The following is a 25,209-nucleotide window of genomic DNA, read 5'->3' as shown; positions in this document are numbered from 1 at the left end:
CACATCTTCCTCATTATTTGACTGATCCTAGTTCTCAATATACAATTTAATATCATATTGATTTATAACAGTCCTTCTCACCAGTAGACATTTCTTTCACTGTAACTTCAGTTGTTCTGAAAACAATTGTTCTGATTTGGGATAGTGATCCCTTGCCCTATAATTCACTGTTATGAAACATGCAAATAAAAGTTTCCAAAAACATTTTTTATTGCGATCTGTAGGTACGGCAAATAGTCGAATCCTGTAAAAGTCACTTGTTTTGTTCAAAATCCTCAATCTGTGGCACTGATTTCAAAAGCAGGGTTCATTGCAAACTCAATAAGCCGAAACAGAATTTAGAACATATTTAAATAATATCTCCTTTGATATACTTATTTGAAAAAAGTGGTATTTATAAGTTGTAAATGACTAATTACCAGTGCAACAGCCGAAGCCCTACAGGCATTTTCATGTGATGGCTACATTTTTTAATCACCAAATTCATTGCTCCTGTAGACGATACAGATAACAGATAATGTTTCCATGTCGTGCTTTAAACAATCTATTAAAAAATATCACTGACCTTCAACACATAACTGTATTAATTTGACCACAAGTATGTATTCACCAAGGACATCTGATGACCCATATTTCAATGACATAATCTACATTCTAGATTTGAATTAGCTGGCACAGTGTAAAATTAACACTATGTGTCACATACTTGATTAAGTGGGGACAAAATTGTCTTAGGTGAAACAATTGAACCTTGATGATTAATTACACAGAGGCTGTGGGCTGTGGCTAAATTATACTGCAGACCTCGCATATCAAAACTGACCCGTAGTGTAAACTGAACACTAAAATATTCTGCTACTCACATATAAGTCAGAAGGATGTCACTATTTGAAGGAATCTCTGTGAACATAAAAAAACTATATATATCCAAACCAGTCAAAATTATTTGTTAAAAATAATATGTTTCTCTGTCAGTTGTATGAATTAGACTGCAAATATGTCAATTCTTTTCCTTCTTTAGTGTAAACTCATGTAAGACAGTATTATTGCTTACAGACTATTACCCCAACCATCAATTTACTACTGAAGTGCAAATAGAATGTTGATGCTGAAGTGCCCCATGACAAAACTAATATTTCAGGGGCCAGGGTTCAGGTAAATATGGTGGCACAATTGGGTATATGATCAGGCAAACAAACATGGGCCTAAATCATATCAGGTTCATTTGAGAGCATTAGATGTAAAAAAAAAAAAAAAGGAAAGAATGGAATTCAAAATAAAAGTCCTCTTACAAACAACAAAACACAATCAAAATACTTCCCAGTGGTCCTGTGGTGATGAGGGTGTCGATGGACCAGTGTGGATCATTTTGATAGGCGCCCTGTGTTACTATGGGCCAGTCTCTGTCCCGTGGGTTCTGGGGAACAGGAATCATTATTTTTTGAGTTTTTTTAGTTTTTTTTTGTACCTAGAAAAACAATCATACTGGTTCATCCAGACTAAAAACAGTAACATTTCATTCTAAAAATTAGTCCAGGGAACATGGCCTTAAGTAGGTAAATAAATAAAAAAAAGTAACTAAAGCAGCAAGTTGATTTTGGAGGCTCTCTTGACAGACAGCACTGAAGTCTGGACCAGTGTAAAGCTGGCCTCTAAGGATAACCCCAGGGAAGCGGGTCAGTATTTGGGCTGGCCACTGAGGACACTCTCAGGGAAGCGGGTCAGAATAGGACACTCCCAGGGAAGCGGGTCAGTATTTGGGCTGGCCTCTGAGGACACTCCCAGGGAAGCGGGTCAGTATTTGGGCTGGCCTCTGAGGACACTCTAAAGGAAGCGGGTCAGTATTTGGGGTAGAGCACCCTCTGGATCTGCCCGTCCGCCTTCGCCGTGTCCAGCCACTTCCCGCACAGGAAGACGGTGGTCACCCCATTGGCGGTGTTGGTGACCTCCACCCGCTCCAGCAGCCAGCCGCAGGACGAGCTGGTGCTGTCGTGCTCCACCCTCACCCGCTGCAGCTCGCCCAGGTCCAGCATCTCCAGCAGGAAGCGGTCGGTGCGTCCGCGCTCGAACAGGTTCCGGAACTTCTGCTGCAGCGCCCGCTTGCCCGAGTCGCCGTTGGACCCGTATATGGTCATGGAGACGTTGGCGTCGGTGCCGGCGCCCTTCTGGTCGCCCGTGACGACGATGATCTCGTACTTGACGGGGACCAGGCTGCGGACCTTGCTGGCGAAGCTCTCCTGGGCCTTGGTGCACTCGAAGGTCACGGCGTCTTGCTTCTTTGACGAAAGAGGGATCTGGGCATCACAGCGGAATATGAACCTGGGTGGCGGAGGGGGGTTCGGGGGGGGAGAGGCATTAAAAATCGGTATGGAATGGTAAAAAAAAATACTGAATAGAATTTCTAAATGAGGTTCAAAAGGACTCTGAAAACAGTTACTCTTGACAAGGCACTCAAACAATTGTATCTAATCTAGGAAGAACCTTGTGAATCTTTTGTGTTTTTGTGCTTTACAGACTACAGCTCAAGAAGTAGAACTTAATAGAAGATAAAACAAGAATGAGCAAGGCTTCACAGGCAAAATGGGAAATTAAAAATGCTGGGATTTAAAACTTGAGCTTAGATGACCAGGCGCGCGATTGCTACAGCAACAGCTAATCAGTCAGTTCTGCTGTCTGATTGCTTAAACTCAAGGTTCAAAACCCTGTAAGTCTCACAGTGATTGGCCGAACAGTCTTGCCCCGTTTACAGCTCTTAAACAGCTGTAATATTCTGACGTAAGTCCGGACTCCCCGTGTTGATTATACCAGTGCAAGCTTCACTCACTTGTTTCCCAACTCCATCTCTGTGACAACAACCTCCTGCACGTGCCAGAAAGACTCAGTCTTTACTTTTTTGCCGTCTTTGGGAGCATGCCCCATACAGATACTGGCCAGGTCACCGAGATTTTTGCAGGAAAATTCAAACGTGTCTGTAGCTCCACTGTTGAAAAGAAAGAAAATGCAAGAACGCAGTCTTAAATAAATCAGCCACAGTTATATTCATGTTTTCACAAAGCTGTGATTGCATAACCAATGTTCTGTAATGTCTAGGAACTAGCATTCTAATTTAACTTTGTCAAATTAGAATTAAATTTAGTTAAAAACATCGAAAGTTTGAAATGTAGCATGTGAACAGCACCACAAATAAGCCTGGAAATCAGCGGAGGCTAAAATGTTGTGGTGACACCCTCAACAATCCGCTTTGTTCCCCAACAATCACCAAAGACGCCACTGAAGTCTGACATAAATAAATAAATAAATAAATAAATAAATAAGAACGTACCGCTGGAACTTCTTTTTCTTTGAGGAATTCTCCATCACAAATTCCTTTGAACGTCCTTTCCTCCCTTCCAGCACGATCCAGACGTTTTCCTTTGTTTCCGCGTCGGTTGCGTCGGTTGTTGTGGTGGCAATTTCGTATTCTTTCAAAGCAAACGCAGAACACATTCATTTCAGCATTGGAAACTGTAATATAGGGACGAGAGTCTGCACATACACCTCTGAGCTTTGGAAACCTGAGCATACTTAAACTGTCAACAGTCTTATCCCTCGTGAAGTCAAAATAGGCTGGATAAGGCAGATGCCACAGTTCTGTTAATCAAAGCACACAAACAGTGACTAGACGCCAAGAATAATAAGCTATCAGATGTTTCTGCTATCCAGTATTCTGACACTAGACACTGAATCCTTCGCTGTGGTTGCTTAAATATTCTTATTTGATCTTTCTCTGTGGCTACTTAATTATTCTCAAAATATCAATTCACACTGTGCTGCTCTCGCATTGCTAGAATTGCTGATACACAGTAAAATGAGTTGAATAGAGTTGAATTAACACTGGACATTTTACAGACTCTCGTGAAAACTTTATCTTGCTCTATTTATTGGAAGTTGGAGTACGGGTAGACAGTCACTCTCTTTCTGTCTGCCTGTTACTTCCACTTGAGAGGGTATTCTTTGCATAACGCTCAGACATGACACTGTCTATTTGGACAGATTTAAAGCTTAGCAAGGATCTTTTTAAAAGCTGAGGAAATCTATATTTAAACCACTGCGGGGACCAACAAATTAATTCAACCTTGTCTGCTTCTTTTACTGCATTTGAATATAGACTCTAGAGATTTGAGGCTGAGTGGCATTCATAAAATATTTTAATATGCTTTAACAGTATGGATAAATCTATTGAGGACTTACCAACATGTGATTAAAAATCACTGACTGAGAATAGTTCTCATTGTACTGTGGAGTATTTCATTTAGTAAAGGTTTAGGTTTACATTAAGAAGCTTACCTATGGTGGTAATTTATAATAACCTTAAATTAATTAATTAATTTATTTATTTATTATAGTGCCTGTAACAAAGATGACATCACTCACCGCTTAAAACATAATTTAGGCTAAATTATTTATAATTAAGGCTAAATTATTTAATTATACAGCTAAAGATCTGAATTAAGCTGCTAGTTAGTAGAGTCAGGTTTGTCAAATTAGGGGTGAAATGAAAACCTACATGGTGGTAGATCTTCAGGAGCAGGGTTGGTTACCACTGGTTCAGGGCATCAAATGATCCATAGTTCAATACATTAATAAAACATTACTATGTATTCACGTTAACAACATTAATAAAATTGTAATAGTTTATAAAAGGATGAATTTGTTAGATCTTATTGTTAACTGTATCCAGTGTTTAATAAGACTCCTTTAGACTCCTAGCTCTAGACTCCTAGCTCTAGAACATACTTGTCTTGCCAGTGAGATCCAGGAAGGAAAAAAAGTCTCCAGTGTTTAACAGGACTGCTCTAGACTCCTAGCTCTAGACTCCTAGCTCTAGAACATACTTGTCTTGTCAGTGAGGTCCAGGAAGTCGTGGTTGGCACAGGCCAGCTCCCGCATGATCTGCCCGTCGTCCTCGTTCTTGGCCAGCCAGCGGTCGCAGGGGAAGCGGAACGTCTCGTCCATAGCCTCGTCCTTCACATCAATGAACTCCAAGTGCCAACCTGGAGCAGGACCTAATCGCCACAGGTATGGTTCCTACATTGCTACACTCTGGTGCGTAGAGCTTATGTATAGCATATGTATTCATGCCTTATAGCCCAAACCATTAAAAACAGCCCCAGACCAAGGAGTGAACAGATACTTCTGGTCATATACTATATATGTACAGTACCCCTTGTTTCCAGTGGAGGCAAATGATACAGCATACCATCACATTCTAGATGATTCTGTGCTTCCCCAACAGTTACATGAATTCATGGTACAGTAAGACTTCCACAGTGTGCATTTAGCAATACCCTGGACCACTAGACCACTTGGATGAAACGCATGAACTGAACAGCTGAACGTTGCCGGGAGCATTTAGCGAGAGTCTCTGATTGGCTCACCCTTGTTGTCGTGCCACACCCGGAGTTTGGACAGCTCGCCCAGGCTGAGCACGTCGGGGAAGCGGAACACGTCCAGCTGCTTGCGCTCGAACTTGTTGGTGTTGCCGCTGGTCTTCAGTGCCATGGTGCCCGTGTCCCCGTTCTCCCCGAACAGGATGAGGAACACGTTGGCGTCCGTGCCCGCTCCTGGGGGGAAGGACACGAAACAGGACACAAATAAGTCCACACTGCAATGCTGGAGAGACTGCTGCATAATCCGGAGATAATATGGGCGCAATCAACACAGGCTACCAAAACTACACTTGCAGCAGGATGGAACAAACAGGCAAAAGCTGTTCTGTCTGGATGTACAGTCTGAGTGAACAGAAAAGGTGTCTTGGATGTCTGTTGATGTAATATGAATTCAATAAAATTAAATAATCCCACTGGTATTTTATCACTGAATAGGCTGGGATGAGGAAAGAGTCCAACAATGCAAGCCTGGACAATCGAAGAGGTCTACAAACTAAACTGAACCCTATTAAACAAATATTACTGCTTCATTTGCATTACTGCTTCAGGTAATTAAATTAATGAATTTTTTCTGCTGATGAAACATTTTTCATTACATGCGATATTATATTGAAACCTCATAACTGTATTATCAGCTGCTTTAGACTCCACAGAAATGAGAAAATAGCATTGAGGCAAAATAGTTTTCAGGCAAATGTTGTAACTGCATCTTAAAGTTTTGACTTGCGAGCCCCAGGTGGGAAATAGCCGGCTGGTTCCTAAGCCAGAAATCTTCCATAATATCGTCGCCGAGGGTTTCAGAGCTCTCATTAACGATCCCTGTCATCTACTTCTGCGGCCGTTGCCTGCGATACAAACGGTGTCGCGCGCGGTGTTTGCTTATCTTAAATTTGCAATAACATCCCGAAGTCAGCCGAGCTGCAAATAAGATTGCGTAACAGAGCAGGAAATCCACCGTCCTCCGGTCGGGTAAAAAACTCTCACGAAGCGCAGGCTTTATGAGCTTGCGGGCCCCAGGAACCTCTTGTTTAATAAAGGTTTGATTAATTTTTTGGGCCTGCACTTTATAACCTGAGTTTATTGTCTCCTGAGATTTTAGTGGAGAGAGAAGCCAGGACATCAGGCGGGTAGTTTTAGTTATTTTATTGCGTTCAGGGAGGGGAGAGCACAGAGCGGCTGGCATTTCAAATGTGACTGCGTCTGACTCAGGTACTGATAGATTCTAAGCTCCTGTGTAAAAATCCACTGCGTTCTTATCATAACACCGTCAAAGACCTCCCGTCCCAAGTAATGCGTGAAATATCTGAATAAACTTCACATCAGTGAGCATCACTGCAGCTTGTTCTTCCCCCTAGTTTGACTTGGCACAAGTTAGGTCAGAATCAGGTCAGTTCAATGAACTATGCTCTTGGATATAAGTAGCTGTGCGAAATGAGTATTGCACCTTATCAAACCTGTGTTTTGTAGTTGTTTAAATGACCGTGATGTGCACTTTTGTACATCGCTTTCTATAAAAGCGTCTGCTAAATAAATGTAATGTAATGTAACGCATCAGGTCTGTGAGCTCTCCGTGTGGCACTGACCTCCGACGTCGCTGGTCTTCACCTGGATGGTGTACGTGGTCATCTCCACCATCTCCTCCTCGTCCACCACGGCGGCCAGCTCGCAGATCTTGGTCCTCTTGGGCCCCTTTGTCTTGGACAGCCACTGCTCGTAGGTGAAGACCGACACCTCCTCCGTCACCTGGTTTCTCATGATTATCTGGGGGTCACAACAGCGGTTGAAATGCATCACACAAAGTGCTGCTCGTACAGCACGCGTACCTTTTTTAAAATGGAAAAAAGGACATCATCAGATGGATGTACTGTAACCCCAGGGAAAACCCACAAATCCTGGAAAATGCTTTGTGTTCTGACCTTGTCCAGGAACCAATCGGGACGGCTTCCGGACCCATCAATGCGAACCCTAATCTTCTTCAGTGGAGCGATGTCATCTATCTCCAAATTGAACGTGTCCTCCTGGCCTCTCTCAAACCTGCAGAACATCAAAATTTATGTAGCCATTCAGCTCAACAATGCTTGCCATTTTCTTTACTAAACTTTTTCCTAACTTTAGTCATGCTACTTAAAAATAATTCATACCTTTAATATTTCCAGCTACAATTTGTGCACAAAATAATTATTAAAACCCTGGAAATATCATTCACCGGAATGTTTATGGCAGCTTTTGCAAGGAATTTGCAAGGCAACTCATCCAGCACAGATGCACAATCAATTGTATTTTAATATTTGTTTAATCTGAAATAATCCCTTAAGAGTCTTGTGTCCATGTGGCGGCCCCTTCAGCTTTAGTGTTCACTGGGGAATCAAACGTATTTGAACTGAGCACCTGTCGGCTTTCTTTTCAAGCAGGATCTCCTCTGTGTTCCCATTGGCTCCGAAAACTGATAAGTAGATCTGGGTGTCGGTGCCAGCATTCTGAACGTCGCCCGTGACAACGGTGACCTCATAGATGATCTGGAAGAGGAAGCATGACTCAGCAAACATTCCTATGGACCATTATCATAAGAATGCTTACTACAGTCACAATATACTGTTTACTTCATAATACTCAATCTAATTGACTGCTGTTATGCAGAGAACTGCAAGAATTAATGAGAGGCACTAAAACAAGTATTAATTAACATGACGGTGGCAGTAGGGATTGTATCCTACATGGTCAGCATAAAAAAATATAAGAAATGGGACACGGGACCTATTTTTGACATAATTCAATACAATATTGAATCATGGCAGCTTTTTCCACATGAACAGCTGAGCAATAGAAGTTTCAATTTGAACTGGAGCCATCTACAAAAAAAAAGGGAACAAAGATAATTTTTTTTTTTTTTTCAGATTTCACTTTATTGAACCCTGTGGGGGAATTTGTCCTCTGCATTTAACCCACCCTAGCTACTTAGCAGCAGTGGGCAGCCACAGTGCAGCGCCCGGGGACCAACACCAGTTCTGAGGCCAGTGTCAAGGGCAATGGCAGGAGAACACCTAACCTGACTTGAATACCTAACCTGACATGTCTTTCAGTGTGGGAGGAAACCGGAGTACCCACAGGAAACCCACACGAACACAGGGAGAACATGCACGCAGAGAGGACCCAGCCAGGACGTGAACCCGCAACCTCCTTCTTGCGAGGCAACTATACACTAACCGCTGTGCCGCCTAATTTTAATTAGGGACTGGGATCAGAGACACTTCAACGTCATCTGTGAATAAATAATGCCACTTTGAAACCAGAAGAGGAACTAATTGGAATCCAGGAAGGGCAACATCAATTACAGTTATTGAGGGGGAGGGATTCAAAGTCATGCATGAGTGGCCATTCAGGTGATACCCCAGTGAATAATGGACGAGCTACATAGGAACTGTGGCGTGTCACAGGACGGGCTGTCTGCGCAGAACTGCGTCTCCCTCACCTTCTGCGTGATGCCGATGCTCTCGGCGTCCAGCACGTTGAACACCCGGGCCGTGAGCCCGTCGCCACGGTCTTTGGCCAGCCAGCACTTGCACTGGAAGATGTACTGGACCCCTTTGGTTGGCACGGCGACGGCCAGCTCCTCCACCAGCCAGCAGCTCTCTGGCGTGGCGCCGTCATGCCCGAGCTGCGGTGGCACAGAGGAAGACGCGCGCGTTCACATGATCAGCGTCAAAACGCTCGACGTGGTGTCAAACCCTTAATTTCCTACGGAGGGAGCGTTGATGCCCAACCTCGCAGCAATGCCAAGCATGTCGTAGTGCACAGCTCTAAATAATGCCAAGCTGCGGAGTTTGAACTTTGACCTTTTTGTAGTGCGTCCAATCACATCACAGCTTTGTCTGAAGCAGGCAGATGTAAACACGGAAGAACATATTGGGATAATCGATTTCATAAAGCAGGTTCACAGTTTAGTCTTATTTCGCAGACAACCTGTACTACTATCCCCGATTGCTACAGTGTTCCAAAACCAACGACCTTCCTGGACGGAAATTTCAACAGCTGGCGGCAGTCGATTCATAGAGAGTTCGCACAGTCAAAATTTCCCTGCCCCCGTTCCCAGACAGCCCGTTGACACGTAGCCAGGAAAAGCACAACACAACAGCAAAGACTGTCGACAGCCATTAGCCTCGTCCTGGAGGCTTTCCCAACCGCCCTTCCAGAGAGGCCAAGGGCCCAGCGGACCTCACTCAGGGCCAGGAGTGACTGAAGCAGAGGCGGACACCGACGGACGGACACCAAGTACGCCACAGCCGCCCGTCCTCCGCAGGTCACCGTTCTCCCCAGGGAGGAGGTGACTGACAGGGGGTTTCCTGGTGTCTGTGATGCAAACGCGCTGCCGCTAAGCGTGGGTGCGCTAAAACCCTGGCGTGATGAGACACTTCGCCACAGCCACCCATGAAAGCTGTGAATCACTCAGCGAGGCTCCCTGTGGTCCTATTAATACCTGTCGCCCACGCCTGGAAGTATATTAAGCAACCGTGGCCTTTCGGGAGACTAGCCTTCACATCTAACCTCCTTTCAGGAGAGGAGAGAAAACAAAAAAAGTTTTTTTAACTTTTGCACAAACCTTTTTTTTTGACTTTGACAATAACTCATAACTTCATATTTGCTTCGCTTTCCAATTCTACCCACGGCTGTTTTCTGCGATTCTGCCTTTATGCTGTTTCATTCTTCTTTTGTTCTGCATTACCTCCAAGAGCCTTTGAAGGTGCGGAGGCTGAGGACTTGAGATTGTTCTCTTTAAGTGGCAAATGCTTTAATTGCACTTCAGATGCTGTTTGAACCTCACATGGTGGTGAAACACCGTGATTGTACAAGAATTGTTTCCACGCAAAAAGTTCATGGTAGAAAGTTCATTCCTATCCATAAGAAGATAGATATGGGATGCGTTGGAGTTTGGAATTTGGACTCAGGGAGTGTTAGCTTATAAACTAATGTCACCCCTGAATGGGAAATAATGCGCTCACAAATAAGGCGGGATTCTGCAGGTGCATGTAACTGCTTCATTTTCCAGCTGCATGTTATTGGGGCACTGAAACCCAGGTTTCGTGGAGGCACATACAATATCAATATTCCGTACCTCTGTTCTGTCCTCACATTGGTGCAGTGTAAGCGCTTAGTAGTCAAGCTACTGGGGTCACGTATGAGAAACATGAAATCCCTACAGTGTATGTAAAGGGCCACTTTCCTTAGTGATCCTTATAGGCTACCGGTTTGGATACAAAAACCAACACAATGAAACAAATTCCTTCAGGAAAATGACTGATATAAAACAGGACAACATGTTCCCCCAATTGTTGATTCTTTTTAACTTTCAATTAAAAATGATAAGGATTATCAAGGTTTTTTTCCCCCACAGCTTAACTCGTAATCTCCCATGAAATATGACATGAAACGGCGGAGGACGGAGTGTGGCACAGTGGGTAAGGAACTGCGCTTGTAACCGCAAGGTCGGAGGTTCGATTCCCGGGTAAGGACACTGCCGTTGTATCCTTGAGCAAGGTACTTAACCTGCATTGCTTCAGTATATATCCAGCTGTATAAATGGATACAATGTAAAGTGCTATGTAAAAAGTTGTGTAAGTCGCTCTGGAGAAGAGCGTCTGCTAAATGCCTGTAATGTGATGAAACTCAGAGGAAAGCTCCGCCCGTTTTCCCCGCGGCGTCCGCCACGCTCACTTCCACTTTCTTGATCTCGCCGACGTCGGTGCCGTCGCACACGAAGTTCTCCATCGTCCCGGCGCCGAAGCACGTCTTCCCGTCGGACAGCTCCAGCCAGAGCCGCTCGGTCTCGATCATGTCGGGCCCGATGATGATGACGTAGACGCGGCTGGCGGTGCCGGCGTCCCGCTCCAGCCCCGTGGACACAGCGATGTGGTACGGGATGGCTGTGAGGGAGGGGGGCGGGGGTGGGGGGTGTGGCACAAATCACAAACATCGTTGGGAAGTTATCTTACAGTAGCCATCTATCGTTTCTGAAGTGATCAGCCAGCACTTAAACACACAAACAGTACTGGCTGATCACTTCAGAAATGATGGAAAACTGCCAACTGATGGATAACTACTGTGGTCAAATACCTGCCTCTGCATATACAATTTAGGTATCAAACACAATGACTACATCAAACTGATTGTCTGTTAACACTAAACAGTGCTTAGGTTTGAGAAAGCAATCAGATGCCCTGATTAAATTAAATGTGTGTTGAAAAGTGCAAGAGCAGGATCAGTACTGGGGAGTTCCTCGATGATCTCCTCTTCCTTCTTCTTCTTGTTCTTCTTGTTCATGTTGCTGTCCAAACTCTTCATGCTCTTGATTGAGCTCTGCAAGTTGTTCCTATTTCCTTCATAACCCTTTGAAAAAAAGCACCTTGAATCAGCTCCCAGTAAAAGAAATGACATAAGCTTTATGTTGAACTTCTGTTATCCACCTTAAGGTCCAGATAAAGTGTGTCTGAAAACAATTTGTTTTCAACAATGTCAAAATATTTTGAATATTTTGAATTCTTGAGAATCCTGTTCATTTAGACACAATCCAGGCACAGCGTACAGCAATATGGTCTCCACCAGGCCCTGCAATACCTTTACGTAGAAAGTCCTCTCAATTCTTTTATCCTCCTTCTTCTTGGAAAGCCAGCGCTCGCATAGAAACAGGTAAATCTCCTCCGTTTCCACGTCAACGACCTCCACCTGATCAAGGTACCAGTCGGCCCCGACCATGGTGTTGTCATGGCGAACCTTGATCTTGAAGATCTCGCCCAAGTCCACCGCTTCAATGGAGAATTTGTCCACCTGGGGGTAAAGAGCAGCTCTTTCACCTGGGGGAAAAAACTGCACTCAACCCTTACAGTAGACAATGCAACCAGATGAAAAAAAACAACGTTCCTACATGAAAGAGAAATCTACGCCCCCCCCCCCCCCAAAAAAAAAAAACAGCATTTACAGTCTCACTGTTTTGTGCTTTGAAAGGACTGAAGATCAGCTATCACAGACAGGGATGTGGGGTGAAATTCCTGAAAAAATTCCAAAAAATTATATTATTATACTATTCTAGGGCCCGGGACAATAAATATAAAAAATATAACACAGACTATTGGGGCCCCCCTCCTCCAGGGCCAGAGACAACATACCCAGTTGCTACCCCCCCCCCCCCCCCCCCAGCAGACAGCACCAGCCCCACATTTCTAAATCAACAGTGCAGATCTCCTCAGGAAGTTACATCAATCGCCCCGCTTCCTCCTGCCTTGTACTCTTCCTTAAATGCAACGTTCCTTAGAGGAGCCTCGTTCTAAGGAAACGGCTTTAAAAATTTGATGATGAAAAGGAATCGGCTCGGTGTAAGACATCCACAGCTGCGGAACGGCTGCTTGGTCTTGAGGCGGGGAGAGAGGGAGAGAGAGAGAGAGAGAGAGAGACAGCTGGAGGCAGAAGGCAATGAATGTCGTCCCAGCTTGACTCTGGCACCAGGAGAATTCATCCTCCCGCTGCAGCACACATGATTGCGTTGCTACGGTCCCTCTTGCCGCAGGCCGGTGTATCGGTAAAATAGCACGGAAATTGCACTTTTTTTTCTCATTTTGGAAATTGGCAAACTCGAGTCATATATAGCGCCAGAATGTGGGGTTGAAAAGTGGATAGACCGAGAAACCAGAATTCCCAGCATGCAGTACGACATTCTCACTTTCCAGTGAACACTACAGAACTTGAGTCCATGACCCACAGGGGAATTGCCTTAAAATCTCGTCTTAGAGATCAGAACCTCCGGGAGCACAGCGTTATCAATGTACAGGGGGCAGTTGGATCTCAGAATTCATAAACTGCCACTGCTTGTACACTTAAAACAGTGACACAACACCTGATTAGCTTCAAAGAAAAATCAGTCATTAGAAAAGGTGTACTGATCAGCTACACTTAATTGATGACAACTCCAACCAGACCATAATTTCCCATGAGATACTATGCCGCGTTAACTTGTGCCAGTACACCAAGAACACATTACACAACAGGACGCCGAAGATAAAAGCAGGAGGGATGACTCTGAGCAAACACACGTCATGCCCTCCGGCATTACGGAGAACACTGTCGGGAACACCGCCGGGCCGAAGACTTACCGCCCCGCGCTCAAACTTGTTTTTGTTGCTCTCGGACTTGCTGAGCTTGCGCTCCCCCGTGTCTCCAAGGTTACCGTAGATGGTGAGGAACACGTTGGCGTCGGTGCCCGCCCCCTGCACGTCGCCCGTCATCACGGACACCTTGTACGTGTGAGCTGAGGGGGGGCACACAAGCGCGGACACAAGCGGCTCTAAGTCTGTGCTCCACAGCGGAGATCAGTGCCAATAATAATGATCCAAACGAGTGTCAAAACTGGTGGCATTTAAAAACTTCTGTTTGATATGAGTGCAAAAGAAAAAAGGTCAATCATAATAGTCTCAGACAAGATAAAATAAAGGAAAACTTTTGAAAAAGTTCGTAAAGATTTATTTTTTAAACTGTTTTTCATTATCTACGAATCCAGCACATAGCAAAGCTAAGCTCAGAACTGCATAAAGGTATCAGAGAGGCAGTAGTAAGGTAAACAGCGGGAGTGACCTACTCTCCAGGGCGTCCTCCACGTCGGTCTCTGTTCGCTTCAGGGTCCCGTCCCTCAGCAGCTTCTCCTGGATGATTTCGGAAGGCACCAGCTCCCTCACGGTCTCCCCGTCGTCCTCCGATTTGGCCAGCCAGCGCTCGCAGTAGAATATGGTGGTCTCGGACCCCTTCCAGAGGAGATCAATTCACTCAGAAATAAGCGCTCACAGGTGGAAAAAAGTAATGCCGACTGTAAAACATGCTTCCGTAGCACAAATGTTCAGTGTGAAATCAACTCTGAGACGATGGGTTACTTTTAGTTCTAACAATGTGCACATGGTCCATATTGGATATTTCAATGTTAATGCTATGAGAACTAGAAATATGCAGTACCTTCCCCTTCCTCAGGAGTCTTCTGATTTCAACCCGGTCCAGATGCCAGCCGGGATTCGTACCCCGGTTGTCGTGTCCGATCCGGATCTTCTCTATCACGTCCCCCACGTCCTCCAGCTGTGAGACATCACAGGCACACGTCACACGAGCCCCAACTGCCACTTCAACTGTCACTTCGCACTTATTTACGTTTGACTCAATATTCTCCACAGTCCTACAGCTAGTCTTCATCCAATATGTTTTCAGTCATTTTTAAATGTTAAAAATTAAGTGAACTAGATTTTTTTCAATGTGTAAATTGTCTGTTAAGAGCAGGGATGAAACAAAGAATAAAAGATAAACTAATGGGAGAGAGACTTTGTAAACCGACAGAATGTTTGAAGCTATAATGAGCTGCCTGTCACTGACTTGAACCAAACAAAACTATTCTCTCTTTTTACTCTTTATAAAAAAACAATGTTTTTTTTTTCAGATTAGACATTATATAATAATGGCTAATGGATTTGGTCTCATAATTTCTAAATTTATTTTTTTTATTATAGTATTAAAAACACACTCTTTAGCACTGTATTTCATGATTTTAACACTGTGTTTCAAGGCCCACCTCCACAATGAACATGTCTTCAGCGTTCCTCTCGAAAAACAGCCGTCTCTCCCGCTTGTTAACGCAGAGGTACTTCTGCTGGGTGCCCAGCCCTTTTCGTCCGTAAAGGACGATGAACACGTCTGCGTCCGTCCCTGCTCCGAAGATATCGCTTGTAAACGTGGTGATCTCATAAGGCACAACTGCAAGACAGGAATAAGGAAAGGAAAGGAGCCATTATTCATTTCACTTCTTCAAACTTTTCAAAGCATGGATTACAGAACAAAGAGGCAATAATACATTGGCCTGTTGTGTCACCCTATAAATGGCAAGCAGAGACTACCAAGCGACACCTACTAAGCGATGACTAAACATGATGGAGAGATGACAGAAGAGGAAGGACGGCTTGAAGGATGAAGATATTAGTTCTGTGTGGTCGACATATAATTTCAACATATTTACTTCTGTTGTTCTCCCAGCTGTACATTGACTCAGGAGGATAAACTCTGAGGGATGCACTTAGACCCTTTACAGGTGTTGTTAAGTTACGACAGTTTTTAAGGATAGTTCATAAGTGCATGGAAGACAGTTCTGGGAAACAGCCCGAATATTAACCAATCCATCGAGGCTTGCCCTGCAGCAGTATTGTGGTTCAGATTTGGGACAGGGGTAAGGGAGGGGGCGCGGCCTTACATGGGGTGTAGAGCTCAGTCTGCAGGTCAGCAGGGTACAGGTCCCTGACGACCAGCCCGTCGTCCTCCCCCCTGTCCAGCCAACGGCCACAGGGGAACCGCAGCTTCTCACCGAGGGAGGGGGCGTCGATCTCCACCCAGTCCAGGAACCAGCCCGGCGAGCCCCCTTAATCACAGCAAGGGGGTTAAAGGTTCGGATACGTTGGGGTCTCAGGAAGGGAGGAAATGTGAGGGGGGGGGGGGGGGGGGTCTCTATAGGAAGACTGAACGCCTGAGCAGACGCCACACACTGCTAATCTCCATTCTGTGCTCCATGCTGGCGTGTCAAGCCTGACGTTCCGTGCCAAATCGGCTCTCTGCTTTCCAAACTGTGCATCTGTCAGTGGTTGACCTATTCCGTCTAAACGGCCTGACCTGACCGCCTCTAAGTCTGTGATATTGATAGCGATTAGGCTGTTGATTTTGACAATGAGCTTTATTTTTCACAGTTCATCTGTTTAAGTGCATGTTAATTTCTCAGCATTTGTGCTATTTCGAGGAATCGTCCTGGCCTTCAGTATCTTCACTCTCAACTAATGGTTCTGCTGTATTTGTTTGCTGTTTAAAAATAGCAAAAAATACGATGTGATTAAATGTGATCAAGAAGTGTAATGGCTATTACTTGCATTTCTATTACTTGTACGCAGCCTCAACTCTCCAAGATCTTTCCCACAGTTGGCAAGTGCTCTGGGTAGATTTAATACACCGGTTTATATTCTTGTCACAGCGCATCATCGGGAACCACTGACATACATACAAGCTGAAGCCAGACTGATCGCAGAACCGGTACACCGCTGCGTGTGTGTTTGCGAGGGCCAATCAGCGAGCTGCCAGCGCTCACCTGAGTTGTCATGGCCGATGCGTAATTTCTTCAATGCGCCGATGTCCACGGCCTCCACTGTGAACTCGTCTATCATTCCCCGCTCAAATTTATTCTTGTGCGACTTGCAGGCTTTGAGGTTTATTATTCCTGTCGGGCGGGGGATTAGCAAAGAAACATCCGACTCAGAAGACAAATTAAGTATTACCAGCTGTCAGAGTCTCTGCAATTGCATCATAGTTCCTTTTTTTGCACAACCTGCCCTACAACCACTGTGTTCAGATTCTGTTATGTAAAAGATTATCGGTCAACAGTGGTAATTATGCAGAATTAAAATAAATATTTGGACACAAAAACAAAATACAAAATACACTAAATAAGAGAGCAGTGATAAAATAATGAATATGTCGCAAATTGCTTTCTTATTTTCAACTTGATCATTGAGAACAAAAACCTCAATACCTCTAGTCCAGGAAACTGAAGTACTGTAAATGCTTCAAAATGGAATTCATTTTTTTATGAACCTACAGGCTGTACTAAAACAGTCCTGAAGCTAGGGCCATTCGTGTCCAAAATACTGCAATAAACCTCTTTCTTATACTGTACCATACCTGTGTCATCATTTTCTCCAAAGAGAATAGCAAACACATTGGCATCTGTTCCAGAATATTTCTTATCACCCGTCTTAATTCTGAGGGAATAGGTTCGTGACATGGCTGCAAAAAAGAGAAAATAAACACAACATATAATTTTGTTTGATTGCACAAAATGTGTGGAGATAAATGCAAATGAGGACCAAATTAAAAATTAACAGCTCCATCTGTCTTCCTCGTTTACTTACAAACAAGTGGTGTTTCAAAGACCTCACTATTTGTCTTTCATTTAAGGTGCAGATGAACCCACGGGATAAAGATATATAGTTTTTCAAATGCATAAACATGAAAACAGTAAAATTAAATGTGGTTAAAAAGTATATATTTTCTAAACATGACAGCTTGATGTCTGACATGGCATGTCCGTTGTGTAAGGATATTCACTATGGAAGTTCACCAATAGGTCACCGCTGATTTGTTCAAATGTCAAATCTTCATTTCAAAAAAATATTATTACCTTTCATTATGAACTTATTTTATATTCAGGATAAAAACAAACCTAAAATCTCAGAAGAATAAAATAGGTTTGAAAACATGATAGTTGTTCCTTTGGTTATTTATGAAGGCCTATATCTATAAAAAAATATTTTTAATTTTTTATTGCGCAGTGATTTGAAAAGCAAACATAACTTCAATTTTCACTCAAGCTTAAATGCCTGGAGTGACCCTGTCAATCACAGGCAATGTATTTGTGGTGCAAATGAATCCCAGGATCCCCTTATCCCATGGTTGTGTAATGGTGGACCATTTGATCCCATCTCGTCCTGCCCCGTCTCCCGCCCCCTTCCTCACCCTTCTGTTCCAGCCCCAGCGTGGCCCCCGAGCCCTCGTCTTCATCGTCCTTCTTCATGAAGGCCTCGTCCACCGGAACCAGCTCCCGGGCAATCTGGCCGTCGTCCTCATCCACTGCCAGCCAGCGCTGACAGGGGAAGTAATAACTACACAGGGGAAGACCCACACACCATTTCACTGCAACCGTCTTTTACTGGGGCGTGGCCCGCTATATTTTATTTACAGAATGGACGAAGACGGCGTGAGTTTGATTGCTGGGTGAGGCGCTGCAGTCGTAACCTTGAACAAAGACCTGAATCAGTACAGCGAACTTCCATAAACTGTTAAGTCACATTGTGCCACAAATGCAGCATAATGGTTAACGGAGCTGAGCGTGAGGAAATTAGCACTAATTAAGCGCAGACGATGACCGACAGTGATGTCCGCAAGCCTCACACTCACATGTGATATCCATTCATGGAGCATAACAGTCTGTCCTATCTGTTCCTGGCCACAGATACGCTCAGTTCTTTCATTTTGATTCTGTGCAAACCTCTTGATCTGTGGCACATATGTCTGTCAAAACGTCACAATTGGCCATTCAATTATTTAATTAGTCATGTGACTGTACCTTTCGAGTGCCTACAGCGACCCCTGGAGGATACCAACTGAGACGCAGGTAGAGACAAACTTTCGTCTCGATCAAAGGAATAACACTGATTGCTTTGTTGACACATTTGCTTTGCACAAAATTATAGTTAAAAAAAATAAGTTTATGTGTTCAAACAACTGTGAATATAATTCCTGTGAAGAAAAGCTACTGGGCCCAAATTTTCACCTGGAAACCCCCCTTTCCCTCTCTCCCCCCCTCTCCAGTTCTCTTTCTGAATTGATCTTCCTGTTCCTGTGAAGACTCACATGGTGTCATCCTTGCCGTCCACAATCTCCACGCGATCCAAAAACCATGACGACTGAGGCTGAGAGTTGTCATGGCGAATTCTCAGCTTCTTCAGTGTCCCCAGGTCAATGGCTGAGATGGAGAAAATGTCCTCCTGTATGTTGCACCGAACAACAGGAAGTAAGCCTCCAAACAACAAGCTCTCCTTCTCTCAAACTCTGATATACACAGTTGTCAGGCACATTAGCACCTATAGCCAGAAAGTCTGATCATTAATTATAATTACGAATAGCCTCCTTTTTAATATACATAATTATAGCTATTGTTCATTGCCTTTCGTTGAACACCATTTAAAAAAATTATTATTTTTTAATGTATTTCTGATTTTATGAAATTTCATAATTTGTTCTGAAAGCAATTAACCATACAGATTATTGCAGCACTACACTGCGCTGTTGATACTAGACATAAATATGAGTTATTCAACACAAAGCAACTACAAATCGAGGGTAAATAATTTAAGAAGTGCTTTGATCATCGTATATGGTCACAGAAGCCTTACTCAATGGGCATAGCATTAATGTTCCCGTATGAATGATTGATGCGGTAACATTAACAGATGAGTAAAAGTACACCCCCCTGTAGCCTACGTACGTCTACTTTGGCTAACGCGATCAGGTTCGCCTGGATCCGGGTTCAGGGGCCTGGCGCGCCTGCCTGGACGTAATTTCTCACACGGCTAGCGGGACGGAAGCGCTCGTAATTCGAGCGTGTGCCCTACCTGCCCCTTCTCAAACTTATTGAAGTGGTTGGACTTCCTCAGCCACCGCTCGCCCGTGTCTCCGTTCTCCCCGTAAATATTGATGTAAACGTTGGCGTCGGTTCCGGCTCCTCCCACTCGGCCCGTGTAGACGTACACTTCATATGTGTTCACTATGGGGGGGGGGGGGGGGGGGGGGTCACTGTCAATGTGGCTCATTCTCTTGTGTGAAAGTCATTATACTAGTTGCATATGAACAAAAGCAGCCAAATAGCAAATGTCATGGTTAACAACAACATGAAAAATGAATACTTTTATCAAAATGACATGTAAAATATGAAGAGAACAGAATGTTGATGTGAAATATTCTTCTCTGCGGTAAAGTTCCTGCGAATATGAGAGTGCAAATTTAAGTTGACGAACTGTTGACGATGGCAGTGGGTGAATTGGGTTTTCCAAAGCTAATCCCATTAGAGGAGTATTACAGGAACCAAGTTGCCCAACCCTGTTCCTGGAGATCTACCATCATCTAGGTTTTCATTTCAACCCTAATTTGGCACACCTGATTCTATTCATTAGGAGCTCAACAAGACCTTTGTTGAATGAGGTGTGGCTTTGTTAGTTGGAGTGACAACCTCTAGGAAAGTAGATCTCCAGGAACAGGATTAGGCAACCCTGCTCTAGAGTAACCCCTTACCTTCCAGGTCCTCTGCTTCCTCTGGGAGCAGCTCCACGACCAGCTCGCTGTCCTCCTCGTCCCGGGCCAGCCAGCGCTGACAGGGGAAAGAGTACGTCTGCGCTATCTCCTGCATCTCGGCCACGGCCTCCTCCTCCTCCTCTTCCTCCTCCTTCTTCTTCTTCTTCTTCTTCTTGTCCTTTTTGTCGTCCTTCTTGACCTCCTTCTGGACCATGCCCATGATCAGGTGCTTGATGTGGACCGTCTCCAGGAACCAGCCGCTGCCGAGGCCTGTCCCGTCGTGGCCGATTCGGATCTTGAAGATCTTCCCCACGTCTTTGACCTCTATCTATGACATCGATTTTTTTTTGGGAGTTTTGATAATGATAAAAAAAAGAACACACATCAATGTACAGTGAATGTTCACCCTTGTTGTGAGCTATCAAATCTATTGAGCTCACTATAGCCCTACTCACGCGAGACTAGTTTAACCCCAGGACGTTCGGTAATGTCATTTTCATTACATTATGTGGGGTTAATGGCAGTCATACAGGATAAAATAATCCCTGCTTTTCCACCAGTCACTGAGATGTTTTTCCAAACCTTTGAAGGCTGTCTGTATCTCCACACTGCAAACAAGAACCCCACTCGAACGCATCTGCATATGCCACCTGTACGCGACTAAATGCTCCAAAGCCGGTCGACAGGCACGGCTCTAGGCTTGGATGCAACGCATTCTTTCTCCTCTGCAATGCAACTAACTAACTAACTCACCCCAGGGATTTAGCCTAATTCAAAGGGATTGGTACCTTGAATATCTCCGTGGTTCCTCTCTCAAAGTTGTTTGATCGGCTCTTCAAGGTGATTAAGTCGGTCTTCCCAAGGTCCCCATAAATCTGGATAAAAATGTTGGCATTTGTGCCGGCTGCACGAACATCCCCAGTGACCACCGTGACCTCATAATTAACCACTAGAAAATGAAAGGAAGACACCATTAGAGGAAGCCGAGAGAGACTCCATCACTTTTCAGTTACATTACATAAACCACTGCTTCAAAAAACACAAGCTGATTTACAAAGTGATGTGACTCTGTTTGTGTTTAAGTTGACTTTCAATATCCAAATAAAAACAGATAAAGTATTTCATTTAAAAAAATGCACTTTTGCAAGTTTTCTGAAAAGCTACTAATAATTAACTTTCATTGATCAATTTCTGTAACACACCAAATGACATGCTGTATCAGTTTGGAGTTTTAAATCTGTAAACCCTTCAATAAAATCAGCACATTCCCTGTGTTTAAATGGGTCTTTGCCCCTGGGTTTAAAGTAACATCATTATTGCTTTAAAAGGAGACTTTTAACACCGTTGTTTGAGTGTGTGTTCCTACGTTTCTCGATCTCCAAAATCTCGCTGGGGTAGATCTCCACCTCCACCTTCCCGTCGGCCTCATCCTTGCACAGCCAGCGGTGGCTGGGGAACATGTACTGCTTTCCGTGGACGGGAACGGTGATCTGCACGCTGTCCAGGAACCAACCCGCTCTCAGGCCTTCATTGGTGTGTCCAATCAGGAGACGGCTGATCTGTCGCGGAAGAACATTGAGAACCAAGATTTGGAATTTCAGTGAAAAGCAACTTTCCAATTCCCCCCCCCCCCCCCCCCCAGCACACACGATTTTCAGTTACATTAACCGAATTAAAATGGCGTACCTGTCCGATATCGGAGGTATCGATGGTGAAGATGTCAATGCGTCCGGTCTCAAAGTAGTTGCTGAGGTTGTTGTCAGAGACCACCAGCATCATCTTGCTGGTGTCTCCCTTGTCTCCGTACAGTTTGACGAAGACCTTGGAGTCGGAACTGGCACCGCTGATGCTGCCCGTCTTGACCGAAATGTGGTAGCTTATGGCTGCAAGAGTGTCGACAAACACAGAATGAGTCAGCATGCTGGAACTGCGCCAGCATTAAAAAAGAACAGTAAAGCCATAAACCCCAGCACAAAAACTCTTAGCTCTGTGTATCTTTTTTAGCATCCTTCTGAATTTTGAGTAAATGAAGCCGGTGGTTTGTGATTTAGCTTTAATTTAAGGTTCACTGGGTGAAGGCGTGTTTCTGTGCTTACTGAAAAGACGCTGTCCATCTGCAGTTGGCACTAACTCTCGAACTATTTGACCGTCATCCTCATTTCGATCAAGCCACCTGGAAAAGAAAGTCAAGAAGCAAATATGAAAAACTGGATTGCCAAACAGAGCTAGACATAGTTTGTTTTGAGAGGGAAATGACTGACCAGGAAACTGGAAAACTAGGAGAAAAACTCCTGAAAATGGTGGAAAGAAAAACAGGTGTGACCAGCTTGCCTGTCACAGGGGAACTCTATGGCCTCGTTCTCTGTCTTCCCCTCCTCCCTCACCACCACCTTGTCCAGGTACCAGCCAGAGCCCCCGCCTTGGCCGTCATGGCCGATCCGAACTCTCCGAATCCTCCCCAGGGAAACCGCCTCGATCATGAACTCGTCCATCTGCAAAATAAATGCGGCCGGTGCATATACGTTGAAATTAAATTTAATTGGCTGACAGACAATCTTAAACGATTGCAAAGTACTGCATTAAATGCAGTGTTGCTGGGGCAGCATATCTTCGTGACTAAACTGGACAAGAAACAACACTACTGGAGTGTATGATAAACCATAATGATGCCTAATACATCATAATGTATTTTGCTGGCAGACTTGTTCTATTCAAAGAAATCAATCTTGTACTGAATGCAGCAAGCTGCTAATTTAAATCAGTTTGGTTATCATATTCTGAGCTACAGTATATTATTTTTGATAGGTTGACAGCCAAATTACATAGAGTAAGTATTGCAATTTTTGTAAGGGAATGGAATATTTCTAATGAAGAAAAAACCAACAACCTAGGGAGTCTTTGTAACGATGTTTATTAGTTCAAGAAAATGTTTTAAGCCAGTAAACATTTTTGTTTAAAAACTCTGCATAACTGACATCACTACTCAGGCACGTCTGTTATATTAATGTTTAGAAAAATTGATGATAGAGTGCCAGAGATGTAGTTCTTTTCAAATTTCAGATGTGGCAGTGTACTGTAATGGGTAAGGAAATGGACTTGTAACCTAAAGGTTCAGGTTCGATTCGTGGATAGGACACTGCCGTTGTACCCTTGAGCAAGGTACTTAACCTACATTGCCTCAGTGTATATCCAGCTGTATAAATGGATGCAATGTAAATGCTATGTAGAATTTTGTGTACGTCGCTCTGGACAAAAGCGTCTGCTAAATGTCTGTAATGCAATATAATGTCATAATGTCCATGGCTTTTGCAATGGGAGGATGGGGACTCACGTTCCCCTTCTCGAACTTGTTGACGTTGTTCTTGCAGTTCATCAGCACCCGGTCCCCGGTGTCTCCCTTGTCGCCGATCAGGCACAGGAAGACAGTGGCGTCCGTGCCGCTCCCGCTGTGGTTTCCAGTGTACACCGTGATGCGGTACTTTATCACTGGGAATTTCGGGAAGCAAGAAAATTCCCATTCGGGATGCGCATGCCATTCTTCAGCGAAAACCCAAGTTTTAATTAGGCTTGAGAATACAATCGAAGTCTAAAAGCCAAGGAAATGTCTCACGCTGGAAAGATTAAAGCCTTCTGCCAGTTTATATTAAATTGGTGTTTTCTTTCAGTTAGCAAAAAGGTCATGCAACAATATAAATAGATCACATTTAAGGCTCTGTGGATTTTTCAGTTTCTTTGGCTCTATATCCATTAAATCAGTTTTTTGTACTGCAATATGCACCATATAAGCTGCATTGCCTCAGAGCACTCATAATGGCCGGAACTGCTTGCCAAGTTTTTAGCATGAAAACAACATGCAGAAAGACAGAACAGCTGAAGGCTAGCGTTCATACGTGTCAGAGGTGTAGGAATATGTTCCCCCGTAGCGGGAAGTTCCCTGATGATCTCGTTGTCGTCCTCGTTGACGTCCAACCAGCGGCCACATGGGAACGTGTACTTGTCCTTTGTCAACGTCTTCATCAAAGTGAGCTTCATCAAGACATGGCAGGTGACATGGCAGTTATCTTTCTTTCTCAGCTTCTAACACTTGTGTATGCATGTAAATGTGTATAATATTTAAATATTTATACATTTCTAGATAAGTATGTTGAAATAACTAATAGTGTTACAGGCCAGATGAAGAACAACATGTCTATTATTAGATTTGAATATAGTGAAGAGAATAAAACCCTAACTTCATATTTTCTTTGTCATCCTCACCTTGTCTAAATGCCAACCTGCAAAGGGGTGTCTCTTTTCATGCCAAACACGGACTTTCCGAGCCTTTCCCAAATCTGGCAGTTCGATCTGCATGGGTACATTACAAAAAAATAGATTTTTTTTTTTTTAAAGACGATCAGCTACAGGATCACATGATATGGTGAATGACAATAGTTCCTCGGGAAGGTGACGGACCTACCATGAACTTGTCCAACTGCCCCTGTTCAAAGTTGTCAGAGTTGTTGTTCAGCCTCAGTTCGTCTGACTTCCCCTTCTCCCCGTAAATCTGCAGGCTGATGGGCGCGTCAGTCCCCGCCCCCTTCACATCAGACGTCCAGATCCAAAGGGACCACGGGTGCTCTGGATTGGACAGGGAAAAAAGGGCCGGAGCTCCAGAACAGACCTCTGTCCAATCCCTGTCCGCTAAGATGTGAACCTGCATGAACACTGGTGCTAAGATCTCCCCTTCATTGGGCAGCACTAGGCAGATCAGGCACTGCGCCCAGGGCCCCACCTTCTCACCCAGGGCCCCGCCTTCTTGCCTTCATCTGACATTGGTTTCCAAGCAGAAAAATCAAAAGGTGCCGATGTTTTGGAGGGGTCTCCAAAAAAATTTTTTCAA

The 25,209-nt window shown here is 44.2% G+C and overlaps 1 protein-coding gene across 3 annotated transcripts in view; it reads right to left on the bottom strand.

Annotated features, from left to right (window-relative positions):
• Nucleotides 1–1,455: 1,455 nt before the first annotated feature.
• The window catches only part of loxhd1b (lipoxygenase homology domains 1b), a 37,014-nt gene continuing 13,260 nt past the window's right edge, over nucleotides 1,456–25,209 (bottom strand). For all 3 annotated transcript variants that reach the window (XM_035378801.1, XM_035378803.1, XM_035378802.1), the window contains 32 exons: nucleotides 24,787–24,947; nucleotides 24,588–24,674; nucleotides 24,221–24,356; nucleotides 23,662–23,816; nucleotides 22,662–22,822; nucleotides 22,427–22,503; nucleotides 22,017–22,213; nucleotides 21,697–21,889; nucleotides 21,119–21,279; nucleotides 20,331–20,658; nucleotides 19,655–19,806; nucleotides 18,894–19,027; nucleotides 17,997–18,142; nucleotides 17,163–17,267; nucleotides 16,573–16,701; nucleotides 15,694–15,858; nucleotides 15,022–15,203; nucleotides 14,418–14,534; nucleotides 14,050–14,212; nucleotides 13,568–13,722; nucleotides 12,039–12,248; nucleotides 11,690–11,810; nucleotides 11,139–11,347; nucleotides 8,899–9,084; nucleotides 7,818–7,945; nucleotides 7,346–7,463; nucleotides 7,013–7,190; nucleotides 5,418–5,603; nucleotides 4,875–5,045; nucleotides 3,323–3,461; nucleotides 2,825–2,980; nucleotides 1,456–2,319 (listed from right to left, as the gene is read on the bottom strand). In XM_035378801.1, coding sequence (XP_035234692.1) covers nucleotides 1,839–2,319; nucleotides 2,825–2,980; nucleotides 3,323–3,461; nucleotides 4,875–5,045; nucleotides 5,418–5,603; nucleotides 7,013–7,190; nucleotides 7,346–7,463; nucleotides 7,818–7,945; nucleotides 8,899–9,084; nucleotides 11,139–11,347; nucleotides 11,690–11,810; nucleotides 12,039–12,248; nucleotides 13,568–13,722; nucleotides 14,050–14,212; nucleotides 14,418–14,534; nucleotides 15,022–15,203; nucleotides 15,694–15,858; nucleotides 16,573–16,701; nucleotides 17,163–17,267; nucleotides 17,997–18,142; nucleotides 18,894–19,027; nucleotides 19,655–19,806; nucleotides 20,331–20,658; nucleotides 21,119–21,279; nucleotides 21,697–21,889; nucleotides 22,017–22,213; nucleotides 22,427–22,503; nucleotides 22,662–22,822; nucleotides 23,662–23,816; nucleotides 24,221–24,356; nucleotides 24,588–24,674; nucleotides 24,787–24,947 — 5,387 coding nt within the window. In that variant the 3' untranslated portion in view covers nucleotides 1,456–1,838. The remainder of the gene's footprint in view (nucleotides 2,320–2,824; nucleotides 2,981–3,322; nucleotides 3,462–4,874; nucleotides 5,046–5,417; nucleotides 5,604–7,012; nucleotides 7,191–7,345; nucleotides 7,464–7,817; nucleotides 7,946–8,898; nucleotides 9,085–11,138; nucleotides 11,348–11,689; nucleotides 11,811–12,038; nucleotides 12,249–13,567; nucleotides 13,723–14,049; nucleotides 14,213–14,417; nucleotides 14,535–15,021; nucleotides 15,204–15,693; nucleotides 15,859–16,572; nucleotides 16,702–17,162; nucleotides 17,268–17,996; nucleotides 18,143–18,893; nucleotides 19,028–19,654; nucleotides 19,807–20,330; nucleotides 20,659–21,118; nucleotides 21,280–21,696; nucleotides 21,890–22,016; nucleotides 22,214–22,426; nucleotides 22,504–22,661; nucleotides 22,823–23,661; nucleotides 23,817–24,220; nucleotides 24,357–24,587; nucleotides 24,675–24,786; nucleotides 24,948–25,209) is intronic.

This window comes from Anguilla anguilla, chromosome 10 (assembly GCF_013347855.1).
Source record: "Anguilla anguilla isolate fAngAng1 chromosome 10, fAngAng1.pri, whole genome shotgun sequence".
NCBI lineage: Eukaryota > Metazoa > Chordata > Actinopteri > Anguilliformes > Anguillidae > Anguilla > Anguilla anguilla.
This window is presented reverse-complemented; position numbering and strand designations above follow the sequence as displayed.